We start from the raw sequence: 12,873 nt of genomic DNA on the forward strand, positions 1-12,873 counted from the left end.
GGTGTAGGTGTGCGTGCAAACCTGCGTCGCACGGCCCTCATCTCGTGCGAGCGCCTGGGCGCACCCTAGCTCCCCCACTCTTTCCGCGGGGAGAGAGAAAGAGCCGGAGCCCGGTGCTGTTTGGTCTGGAGCCGAGCGGGGCTTGCATTGATCCATTGATTGTGCACGGTCTGCGCCTGACCTCCCTGCTCCCGGGGAAGCCGTCTCCATGGAGACCGGACCCGCTCCCCCAGCGCCGGATTGTAAATTCCTGCAGGCAGCGGCCCGGCAGCCTGGGGAGGGGGCCGCCGCGCCCGGGCGCGCAGGGGGGAGCGGCTGCCGCGCCGAGGCCCCATTTGAAAGAAAAAAGGGCACGAAAAAGGAGGTGGTGTAGGAGGAGGGGGAGGAGGAAGAAAACGAAAAGGAGCGAGGAGAGGAGGAGAAAGAGGAGGAGGAGGAGGAGAAAGGCGAAGAAAAAGAGACGGAGCCTGAGAGACGGAGAAGGAGCGAGAGAGGAAGAAAGAGAGGCAGAAAGGGCGTGTTTCTGGCGCTGCGTTTCCCCTCCCCTTTCTCAGGTCCCTCGCTCGGGCTCTGCGCGCTCTCCGGCTGCAGCTCTCTTCGGGCGAAGCTGGGAATTGGGTGGGATTATACGGAGCAGCCCCGCCGCCGCCGCCGCCGCTAGCAGAGCCCGGTTCAGAGAAGGCGGGGGTTCCCCTCCGTCATTGGCGCCGGGCGCCCCCAGCCTCCTCGCGCTCTACGCCTCGCCCTCCCCGGCGTCGGGCCGGGAGAAGCCGGCAGCATCGGGAGCCTCCCGCCGAGGGCGCCGCGGTCCGTGCCCCGCGCCCGCAGCCCCCGGCCCGGCCCCGGCGGGGCGCCCCCTCCCTTCCCCCCTCTGGCGCGCGGGGGCCCGGCCGGCTTCCGCCCTCCCGGGGCTGCGAGACCGGCCCCGGCCGCCCGGCCGCCGGTGGCTCCAGCCATGGGCTCGGGGCGCGTGCCCGGGCTCTGCCTGCTCGTCCTGCTGGTCCACGCCCGCGCTGCCCAGCACAGCAAAGCCGCGCAAGGTAAGGAAGGAGGGGCGCGCGGCGGCGGGGCTGCCGGGGCTGCGGGGCCCGAGGGCGGGGGCGCGATTTCCGAGGGGCCGGGCAGGTGCTGGGAAGCGTGCCGCTGTCAGAACCCAGCACTGTGCACCCGCACTCCGGCTGGGGGACCTGACCTCTGGGCGCTGCGTCCCGGGCGAAAGACTGGAAGAGCCAGGAGCGACACGGAGGAGTGAGAAGTTTGGGGGGCCCTGGGCAGAAGTCGCCAGGCACCTCAGAATTCTGCCCGACTTCATTGCCACCCCAGCATTTTCGAAAGACTTCTTGTCCTCCAAGAGTAGGAGAGAGAATCTTTTCTTCTCTCAGACATTGCCAGAAACTTAAGCTGTGGCCTGGAGAGACTGAGAGAATGAAACTTTTCAGCCACGCCATGTATTTCTTCCCCTCACCCCCAACCCTCATGCAAAGTCAGACAAAATTTCCAAGTTGTTGTCTTATCAGTAGAAAAATGTTAAAGAAAAATAGGATCTTTTCTGGAAAGACCAGCTCGGCTCTCACTGGATGGTAGGGGGCTGAAGAAGAGAAGAAAATTTCTGACTGGCTCCCAGCAAGAATGTCGCTTTCTGCCTCTTTGGGGGGAAATCTCTTTCGTCTTGCATGGCTTTCATTTCTTATCATAATATTTATTTATTAAGGCCTCGGGTTTCCAATTCCATTTAAATCCAGGTCAGAATTGCATTAAAATAACAAAGTAAAATTCCAGGCCAGGGAGCTCTGACAGATCCCTCTAGGAATTAAAGAGAGACAGGGAGGCCCTCCAGCCCCCATCCGTGACCCCAGACTCATTGCCTGGCCAGTCCCAAGGCTTTCCTGGCAGAAAGCAGGCTGGTGGGCTACAGTTCTCTTGGGGACAGCCTCCCCTCCCCCTTGACCTCTTGCTGCACCCTTCCCCCATCATGTCCTCACCCAGGAAGAGATTTATATGGACAAAAAGAAAATTCCTCCTGGCAAGGCTTTGCTGAGGATATGATTCTGCCTATTGTCCCAGGGGCTCCTGAAGCCAAGCTGGGGTGTGGAAGTGGCTGAGCCAGAAGGGAAAGTTGAACTTGGGAGTTGGGGAATCCTGAGTCTCTGGCAGTCAGGTCGCTGTGTCCTGGAGCCTGAGTGACTTGCTCTTAAGCTGCACTTGTGTGCTGGATGGGCTCCCACTCTGGTAAAATTAAGGTGTTATATCAACGCCAGTCTCTTCTCCCAAACGCTGCCTCTTCAACTACCTCCTTCTTCCTCCAACCTGTCCTTCAACAGAACCCAAGTACTGGAGATCCGCAGCTGTCACATACCAGACCCCACCCCCACCCCCTTCCAACCCCAAAGTGACTCTTCTCCAGTCCTGGTTCCAGACAGCCCACTACCACTGCCACCCCCAGCCTGGGAGCAGCCCCTCTCCCACTGTGGATTTGCTTGTGTTTTCATAAACAAAGCTGGCTTTTGTAGTGTGTGCTGACTTACTCATAACATGGAATTAGCTAGGGAGTTTAGTCTGAAGGAAGGAACAGATTTCATTCAGTAATCTAGAGACAAGATAAGGGCCTCTTTCAAGTTGGAGCCAGTGTCTGTAGTGGCCTAGTGAGAGTGGGGGGCTGGGGGTAAAGGGGGGAGCAAACAGTATATTCAGGGGAGTTCCTAGGGCTGATGGAGACTCCTAGAAGGGACAGGTGCCAGGGGAGATCAGCTTATCCTTCAGGGATTGAAGGACTCATAACCCCTCCAAGGTGCTCTGGGGCTCCCTCTTTCATCAGACACCCTGCTGGGTGCTGCTGTGGGTGGGGAATGCAGCTAGATTGGAGGGCTCTGCCCTCAAGAAACTTACATCCTCATAGTTTTGTTCACTACTTATGTTCAGGCCACACTCGCTCTGACTGGACCGCAGTTAGCTCTGTACCTTCCTTCCTTCGGATCCGTGAGTCTAGCCTGGCATAGAATCGAAGCCTGTCATTTCAGCTACCTTTGACACTGCTGTTCAGGAACTATATTAACGTGGTCAGCCAGAGATTGCCTAATGACAGGTCTTTTGGGTTAGAGGGATGTCTCTGGACCCAAATCTGCAGGCCAGTGCCCTGGGAAAGACAAGTACTGACCAGATAGGGCAGCTTTACCCCTAGATGGAGTGCTGTGGACATCCCTTGCTCCCAGACATATCTCCTGGATATCACCAGGGCCAGCAGGTGTGCCTTCAATGCCATATGCTTTTAAATGAAGCTCTAGTGGGTCTCTTTAAATTACAAAGACTCTTGGCAAATATCTTATGCAGTTATTATACCTCTGGGTATAGCATATATATATTACAGTTACTATACTTCAGTGCCTTTTCTCCAGAGATTCCATCCACCCGCCCCCCCCCCCCCAAGAACCAAAGTGGAAAGGGGGATAGGGAGCCAGGAGGGACAAGGAAGGGAGCCCTGAGTGTGCAGGTGAGTGTGTGTGTGTGTATGAGAGATGTTCACCGCCATCACCCACAGGTGATGTAGCTGGGTGTGTCTCTTGTGACTTGGATTCGTACATTTTTGTGTCTTTGAGAACTGTGTGTGGATGAGTGGGGGGTAAGCTCGTGTGACTGGGAGTGAGTGAGCATGAGGGTACATGGTTTTGAGTGTTTTTCAAGTGCCTGTCTGTATATTTTAAAGTAGACAGACTGGATAACCAAGATAATTGTTAACTTAAAAGCATTAATTTGCTTTGCTTTTTCTTGGGGGGGTGGTGTGCAGCAGTGGTTAAAAAGACCTAATCCTTGCTTAGGGCTCAGGTTACAGCTGAATGAAAAGGTCTCCTGGCCTCCCGGGGAAAACTTGTCCCCAGGGCGGGCTCAGGGAGAGCCAGCCTGGCCGTTTAGTTTACCTGGTTGTTTTCTCTTCTCATTAGGGATAAAATGCCGATAAAGTCGTGTATTTAGAATTTCCAAGTAACACCATCCCTGGGACTGAGAGCTTTCATCTGGTGGCAAACAGTGTCTCTCTGTCTCCGCGCGTCTCTCCGGGTCTCTGTCTGGGTGTATGTGTGTCTCTCTCTTTCTTTCCCCCACCCCTCTTCCTCTTTAATGTGGCTATTTCCTCTCCTCCCGCTTCCCTGGGCTCCTGTGGCCAGCTCTTACAGTGAGGGGACTGTTCCTCCTAGCCCCTCCCTCCAAAATATGAAATGAAAACCATAACCATGTCAGCGGGTGAGGGTGGCCCCGTGGGCAGCCGGCTATTGCCCGTGCCCCATCCAGGCCACACTGGGGAGACAGAGAGAGAGAGAGTCAGTTCCCACTCTTGGATTCTGGTCTTCAATCAGTCACTTCTAAGCCTGTCTCCCCCCACCCTCCATTTTTCCAGAAGGGTGGAGAAGAGGGGTGGACTGCTTAGAAATTCCTCAGGAATCCCTTTGACCTCTCTTCTCTCAGTGACATGTCCCCTGGGGAGGTGAGGAAAGCCTGGGGCCAGGGGAGCACTTCTCCACTTCTTACCCCTCATCTCCTGAGTCTCTGCAGAGTGGGATGAGAGAAAGGGGAGCAGAAGACACCGAGGCCAGAATTCCACAGGCAGAGAAAGAAGAAAGTTATCAGCCACCCCTAAATGAGATTGTTTTCTGAAACCTTCAGGAATCTGAGAGCATGAGAACCGGTTTGAGATGCGAGCGGCCGGGACCTGTTGTAAAAGGAGCCGGCCCTGGGTGTGAATTTGGGAATGCGAGGTGTGCATTCACTGGGGCGTGCGAGCGTGCGTGTGCATGATTCAGGGTGTGTGTGTGTGTGTGTGTGTGTGTGTGTGTATCCACCCGTGCGTGTGTGCGAGCGCAGTGCTCCAGTGAGAGGAAAAAGGAAGCAGGGCAATGTGCATTTTGTTTTCATTGGAGAAGTCAAGAAGTGGAATGGCTTGGTCCAGTGCCTCGGATTGAGGGTGGGGGAAGGGAATGGATGGTTTCAGACCCTCTTGCAAAGATGGAGGTGGAGGGGCTTGCTGCCTGAACTCACCCCAGTCCCTGCCCCCGGCTCTGGTCCCCGCGTGTCAGGGTGTGGGCCTCCCTTGACGTCCCGTACCCCTAGCACATGACCACTTACAAGAAAGAGTCCCTGTCAGGGCTGGAAACTGCAGAGCGGCTCTGAGGCTGGCAGTGCCCGCAAGAGGCCCAGACCTGGGGACAGCTTCTTCAGGCTCAGTTATAAGACAGGAGTCTGGAAACAGAGGGCCGGCTGGGCCTTGGGGGGAGAAGTGATACAACAGCTAACTCAGGGATATCTGAGGGGTAGAGGAGATAGGCAGCTGGGCTAAGAGGGGACACAGACCCTCCCCTCCCCCCACTGGCCCCTCTGTCTCCAGACTGGCCACTCTCCTCCCATGCCCGCATACTGCCAGCTCCAAATGGCATGTGCTGGGGCGTCTCGTGCCAGTGGGTTGGTAGCACACAGCCTGAGGATTGGGGCCTTTGAGGAAATCATTGAAATTCCCTTCCTCGCTTGTAAAATGGACTAGAGTATCAGGAGGGTCCCTTTCAGCTCTGAGATTCTGCACATCTCATTGAAATCCTTCCTGCTAGAAGGCAGAAGACACTGTAGCAAGCCTCGGTCCTGCCCCCAGGCCTCCTTGGGCCTTCCTGCCTGACACTCAGGCCCTCTTCTCCCTGGTCCCGCCTCTACTGCTCCCTGCCCCCGTCTGTCACTTGGCTACTCCTCCTTTCTTCTCACACCCCAGTTTCCTGGGGCCCCAAGTACCCAGTTGTTCTGTGTCCTTAAGTAGTCTTTCCCCTTGTTAAGAGCCCCTACAAAAGAAGTGTGTGTTTCTGTGCTGGTGTGTGTATCCAACAACTTTGGAGGTGGAGCTGTAATGGTTGTTCTGGGAACTGAATACTATCTGGGCAGGGCCCCGAGGCCGCAGTCCCTGGTCCTGCACCGTATGTTCTCAGCTCCCAGACTGGCCCTCTGTATTCTCCAGCCGAAACATCTCCCCCTTTCAGACCAAGGTACTGTTTTGTAGTTGCTACAGGGTTGGGCCCCAGAGGCAAAGAGATGACCCCTAAATAGGGCACTGTGACCCTCACTCTTACCTATGGTTTCCTTGCAGCTGTACCCATAGCCCTAGAGAGAGCTGTGGAGTTTGGATTTCGGAGCCCCAGGCCAGGGGCTGTCCACATCTTGTCCCTGATGGCGCCAAGCTAAGGAGAGACCTGGGCAGGAGCTGCCGGGCTGGAGGGAAGATCCAGAATAAGGAAAGAGATCTAAGGAATCCCTGGGTGAGGGCGGAGTGTCAGGGTATGTGGACATGGGGGGGGGGGGGCTGGAAGAAAGGGGGAGCTTAAAGGATAGACCCTGGGGAGCAAGTTTACAGAGAGGACGTTTTTACAAGTTTCTAATTATATTTATTTGGAGTTTTCCTCTGGCGGTTTGAAGCTGTTAACAGCAGGAACCTGTATCCCTGGTGTTTGTTTTTGTTTCTAACCAGCTGCTTGGCCCAGCATAGTGAATCCAAGTTGGAGACACCTGCCCACTGCCGAGCTGCCCACCCCGTCCCCCTTTCAGCTCTGTCTGCGCCCACCATGTTGCACTGCCCTCTTGCCCTGCCTGCCACTCGGCCCTGCCCTCTTTCCAGCCACCCCCACGCCCAAAGCCTCAGAGCATCCGCAGGCTTGCTGTGGCTCTCTGACCAGGAACATCCAAATGTCAGTTCCAGGCATTTCCATGGTTATGTATCAGACATAGCCCAGCTTGCTTCGTGCCTGAACTCCATGCTGAGTTGGGGTCGGGGGAGGCACGACAATGAGTAAGGCAGGGATTCCTCCCCCGGGTGTTTCTGGACGATAGTGAGCAGTGAGCAAGCACTGGACTGGGAGTCAGAAGACCTGGGGTCTCACCCTGCACAAGCTGTTTGTGCTTGCCCTCTCTGGGCTTGTTCCCCATCTACGTGGTGAGAGACAGGACCATTTGAGGCCCATGTGAAAAAGCCTGGGTGAAAGCTCCGTACACAGAATTATGCACCATCTAACACCGTCATTGTTCATGCTGTCATTTTCTCCATCCGTGTAAAGAGATAAGACGGATAATCATGAAGCTGGAACCTGCCTTGGCCTACTGCCTGCCTCCCTGTCCCTCTCTCTCCAGCGTTCTGTTCTTTCCTCCCTAGCCAAGGATTCCCTACCTACTCATACTCTAAAGGCCTCTGACTCAGGGTTGATTCCGTCCACATTGAAAAGGAGAAAATTCTTGTCCATTTGGGGTACCTTTAAATGAACAAGGAGCTGGTTTAGGGATAAGGTGGTAGGATTTAGAGACACTCATCATGGCCTCTTAACGGGTGACCCAGCTTTCAGGTTCAGCCCCACTCTCCTCTGGGCACTGAGCACCAGCTGCTTTTCCTTGCTCTTCAGTCAAGCAGGCTCAGCTCATATAAGAGGAAGGGTCCTTTTTTAAAAAGGAAGGAAGTGCTCTGTCTCCTCTCGTTGGGGTCATTTGTGTGGTTTCCTAGACTCTCTCCAGGCCTTCCTTACCCCTGCCTATGCTTTGGCCAGGCCAAGGATGGGCCCAGGCTCCAGCTGAGGTCACAGACTCTCAGCCCGGTTCCAAGTTGGGAAGATAGCCTGAGAAGCCCAAGCGGGGAAGCCAGGCTCTGCCAGTTTGCCTACTTGCCCTTTTGATCTAGAGGGAGAGCACAGGCACACATATACAGGTCAGGGTGTCATGGCCGAAGCCCAGGCTGGTTCTACTTTGGTGTTACTTACATGTGGGAGGCAACATGGAGAAAAGGATAAGAGAACTGACCAGGAGCAGCAATGGTATGGTGCTCTCAGGTGGACCCTGGTGCCCCATTGTCATGTGCTACTTAGCACTGGGCTGGGGGGCACCTACTGGACAAGCATGTTCCAAAGAGATGCCTGAGCAGCTCCAGATAATAGCTGAAGACCCTGAGAGCCTATGAGTCCTATCGGATCCCTGTGAATCCTACCTTGGATTCATTGGTCCCAGTCTCTTCCGGCCTCTTCATCACCAAATGGATGCATTTAAGTGGGTCTCTTACTTTCTCTGAGTTTCCTATCCCCTTACCCTTAATTTAAGACTAAATTTCCTAGGACTGCCCCCCACCTAGAACAACTGTGGGGTCACAGGAAAATAAAAAGCTTTTTCCTTGTGGTAACATAGAACTAGGAAGATGACACAAATATGGACCTCATCTACTCACCCACCAACCCATCCATCTATCCATCCGTCCACCCACCCATCTGTTTTACAAATATTTACTAAATGCCTTTAGTATATCCGTCTGTCTTATTCATTGCTGGATGCCCCGCTCCTAGCACAGTGTTTGGCATGTCGCAAATGCTTGGTAACTCTTTGTTGAACGGCCAAATGCATATGATCAGTTCCCAGCTGCCATGTGGATTTCAAAGATCCAGAAGCCATGGCCTCAGGGAGGTTTCAGGAGGAAGATACTGCACGTAAACCAGAAGTTAAATAATGGTACAAGGCATGGTGTAAGAGGCATCACAAGACAGTGATTGGTCAGGCAATCAGAGAGCCTGCACTCAGCCCAGTCATCCGGGGCTAACCCGGCTTGGGCAGGAAGGACGTCACAGTCATGTGGGCCTATTAAGACACCAGGCCGGCTGCTTTGGACCTCCTCACTGGGCCCAGCAAACCTGCCGTTGTGAGTGGTAGGGTAACTACTGTGGTAATGTAAAGGGGCGGGTGGACTCTCCCCAGGGGTGTCTGCTTATCTGCAGCCTGCATTCTGCTCATTTCTATTTGTTGTTATTCCTCAGCTGGACCTGGGCAAAATTTTGAAGCAGATGGAAGTGTTTCCTTGGAGGTCCTCCTGCTTCCCTTTTGGGGTATACTTCCCCATCCTCAGAGGGAATCTAGGACTGCCCATGGTCAAATACTCCACCCTTTCTGGTCTGGTCTGCCCTCTCACCCTCTAAACGCCACCCCCACATCCCCCCCTCCTTCCCTCCCTACACTGAGCAGAGTTTACGGAGTGTTCTGCTAGCTGCGGAAGCAAAGCCAGCAGAAATGTCAGGTGGCGTTGGGAAAGCTGCGGCAGTTAGACCCATGCATTCATGCCAGGAGAGGGTGAGGCACGGAGGTCTTGACTCATCTGGGGTATCTCTGCAGCTACCACTCTCCCCCAGTTCAGCTTCTGATCCAGCCCCATTACCTGGGGTGGGGTAAAGGCACAAAAGGATAGCCCTCACGAGGGATCGTGGGGGGCAGCTTTTTGGTTCCCAACTGGCCCCTCACCCACTTCATCCTCCTCTTTGGACAGTTCCCAGCATGGATGCAGTAGACGTTGGAGAACGTACCTTCAGGGGTGTGTCTCCCCAATGTTCCCTGTACCATCACATGTTCTCCTGGTGCTGCACGTCCCTACACCAGGCTTGAAATGGGGCTTTGGTAAGAGGAAGGAGGAGCAGAGAGGGGGTTCAGAAATGATACTGGGGAGAAAGTTAGAGAGAAGGAATAAAAATAGCAGAGCTTTTTGAGCACTTACTATATGCCTGCGCTGCAGTGCTAAGTACTTGACAGGTATTAACTCATCTGATGCTCATGATAGCCCCGTGAGGAGGTGCTATTATGAGACACATTTACAGAGAAGGGAGCAGGCGAGTTCAGAGGCTGGCCCAGGACCACACAGACATGGGTGGGGCTGGCATCTGCACTGACACAGTATCACTCCAGAATCCCTTTTCTCAAACATTCTGTCATCTTGGTGCCCCCAGTATCTTCCCACCTCGAGCAAATGGTCTATTCACATTATCTGAGATGGGAAAGGAAGACAGACAGCAGCCCAGCCCAGCCTCACCCTGGAGATCCTGATGCAGCTCATGCAGGAGAGTGCCTAGACATCCACATTTTTTAAAAGGCCCCCAGGGAATCCCAGTGTGCAGCCAGGGTTGAGAACCACGGGTCTAGACCAATCCATGTCCAACTAGCGTCAACTTGTTTCTCAGGCCAGTAGTAAATACTTGCTCCCTGAGAGCTATGATGAGACTATATGCCTATGGGTATCGAAGGGATCCCTGCACGGACAAATCGTGGGTGGAGAGATGTGGTGGAAGGGTGCTCTGAAAGAATGAACTGGCAAAAGGAGGAGACACTGGATATAATGGGGGGCCCTATTTCAGAGCTCCGTTTTGTTTGTTTGTTTGTTTGTTTTTAGAGGGGGTAGGGCAGAGGAAAAGGGAGAGAGAGAATCTCAAGCAGGCTCCATACCCAGCACAGAGCCTGACGCGGTGCTCAATCTCACGACCCTGAGATCACGACCAGAGCTGAAACCAAGAATTGGGCACCCAACCGACTGAGCCACCAGGCGTCCCTCAGAGCTCTGCTTTAGGCCTGAACTGTTTCAAGATTCCATTCAAATGGTTGAAGGATCCTGTCCTCAATGTGACCAACCAAGTGAGGGAAGCTAAACATGCCGCACAAGAGGGCCTGACGGCATTAGCAGAGCAATTCAGCAATGGCAGCAAGTGAGCGGAGGCAGGCTGAGTCCCCTAGGACCAGGAACTCTTTAGGAAGGGGGCTTATCAGGAAGAGCTTTGGGGAAGACAATTTTGAGCCAGATTTGGGAAGCTGGGAACAGTGTGGCTAGAAAAGAGAGGACTGCATCTCAATAGCGAAGAACGAGATGTGTGTGAATGCTTGGACGGGGCAGGATGCTTAGACGTTGTAGAGAGAGGAGGTAAGAGAAAAAGTCTTCCTGGGCAGAGACTCTTGGCTGGAGAGGGATAAGCACTGTGAGCAGGGTGATGAGGGAGTGGGTAGGATGGTGGGAAGAGCCCAGCTGCTGGAAGCTTCTACAGGCTTTGCCGGGAAGCCTGGGTTTGCTGCCATCAGCATCAGGGGCACTCTGGTCCCAGTAAGCACTGAACTGGAGGCAAAGCAAAGAGCTTAGAGCCCAGATAGCCCGGTGCAGACTCCAGCAAAGCACCCAGTGATTCGGAGACAGGCAGTCCCTCTGAGATGGCCCTAGAGGAAGGGCTTCCCGATGGATTTCCAAATTGCCCTGCTGGCTGCTGGGGAAGGGATGGTGAGAGACAGAAGAGGGCTCGAAGCAGGATGGACAGAATGACCATTTGTCACTGGGATTGTCCAATGCCCCATGACAGCCTTGAAGACTCACAAGGGCACGTATAAATGTGGGGACAGAGAATAAGGACTTGGACCTCTGGGTGCCTTGTCTTTCTTCATGTGTTTAGCCATACTTGAAATTTCCTGATGGTCAAATGCTTATCCAGTCTCCAAAACTCAACCTGGATCCCACTGCTCAGGAAGTTTTTTGGTCCACCCAGGCCTAGGAGTATCCCTTACTGTCTCTGAGAGTAGTGCTCCAATAGAACTTCCTGTAATGTTGGAAATGCTATCCGTTAGTGGTGGCCATTAGCCACATGTGGTCATTGAGCACTCGGCCTAGTGCAACTGAGCGACTGAATTTTGAATTAATTATGTGCTTCATGGCTACCATCATAGACAGCACAGTCCTAGAGCATCTGTTGTCTGAACCAGCTTCTGTACATCAGGAACCTACCATTTTCCAGATATTTTATTAGGAACTTTACAGAGATTGTCTCATTAACTGTTCACAGACTCTCACGAGGAGGAATAAACCCCATTTTAAAGAGGAAGAAATAAGAGAATCAGAAAAGCCTCCCTAGAGAGGTAGAGCTGGATTTGAATCTGGAACGGACTGGTTTCAGAGCTTAGGCTCTTTTTATGAGAATACATTTCTTTGTACCATATATTCTCCAACAGTTGGACCTACTAACTCCACACAGCCTCTTACTCTCTACTCTCTACTATCCTTCCTGCCCTCTCTAATGAACTAGTCTTCATGCCCCCCTTCTCTGTTCTTCCAAATGGGGATGAGTTCCCCGGACGGGCCAGCAGGCAGACACCGTTTCTGCAGAGCCTGAGTGAGGCGGAGAGTAAGTGTGAGTGACAGCAGCTGCGCTCACCGGGTGTGGGGGTGCTGCAGAGGGGTCGGAGAGAGTTGGAAGTAGAGTACAGAGCTGAATGGAAGCCCAGAAGATCTGAGGCAGGATGTTTGGGGGGCACTCTTCCAAATTTCAGTTCTCTTCTTTGTCCCAGGAAACCTCAGTCCTGCCCCCAAAGTACTGCTTGAAATATGAAAGCAGAGGACAATTCACTGTTTCAAGCTAGGACTCCTGGGTGTCTATAAATTGGAGTGATTACTGGTCCACTCGTTCATTCACATTCAGTAAAAATCTATCAAGCACCTTAAGGATTTGGATTCTGTAGCGTGGCGACAAGGCCTGAGGATCTGCATTTTAACAAAAGCCAGGCAACGCTACAGTCCACTGTCTTAATGGCAAATCCCATTTCTTGATTTGCAGGTGGCTACCTTCACACGTGGATTCCCCAGTTCACAGCGCGAAGTAGCCTCTTCCTCCTCTGAACTTCCTTTTCACAGGGATTCTCAAGCGTGGCTGCACAGTAGACTCATCGGGGGAGCTTTTGAAAAATACTGTGGGCTCGCTGACCAGGACCTCTGGGGATGGCACTGGGCATCCCCGAGGGGAGTTAACTCTGATGATGTGTAGCCAGGGTTGAGGACCCCTCACCTTCTGTCTGATGTCTCTGTGGTGTTCAACCACACCTCATGTTACTTACTTCTGGCTGGGCCGAGTCACGTCGGGGCCTCCACAGCCTTCAGCACAGTGCCTTTCACAAACACACCCCGTAAAACATTTTCAACTGAATGCAACACGTTGCATATTTTAGCTCTGCTTTATGCGCACCGTAGCGTTGCCGCAGGAGTTGGAATCTTCTGCCCAAAGGTGATAAATGATTTTCTTTGCCCTGTCCTTTCAGAAC

The 12,873-nt window shown here is 53.4% G+C and overlaps 1 protein-coding gene across 3 annotated transcripts in view; it reads left to right on the plus strand.

The window, feature by feature from the left end:
- Nucleotides 1-363: 363 nt before the first annotated feature.
- Nucleotides 364-12,873, plus strand: part of SCUBE3 (signal peptide, CUB domain and EGF like domain containing 3) — a 33,442-nt gene continuing 20,932 nt past the window's right edge. For 2 of the 3 annotated variants that reach the window (XM_045772019.2, XM_045772021.2), the window contains exon 1: nucleotides 365-1,040. In XM_045772019.2, the coding sequence (XP_045627975.2) occupies nucleotides 956-1,040 (85 nt within the window). In that variant the 5' untranslated portion in view covers nucleotides 365-955. Of the gene's footprint in view, nucleotides 1,059-8,616; nucleotides 8,684-12,873 lie in introns of all 3 variants that reach the window. The other variant, XM_087858157.1, reaches the window with a different exon arrangement.

Source organism: Ursus americanus, chromosome 32 (genome assembly GCF_024610735.1).
Source record: "Ursus americanus isolate L20-20 chromosome 32, mUrsAme1.1.p, whole genome shotgun sequence".
Classification (NCBI taxonomy): Eukaryota; Metazoa; Chordata; class Mammalia; order Carnivora; family Ursidae; genus Ursus; species Ursus americanus.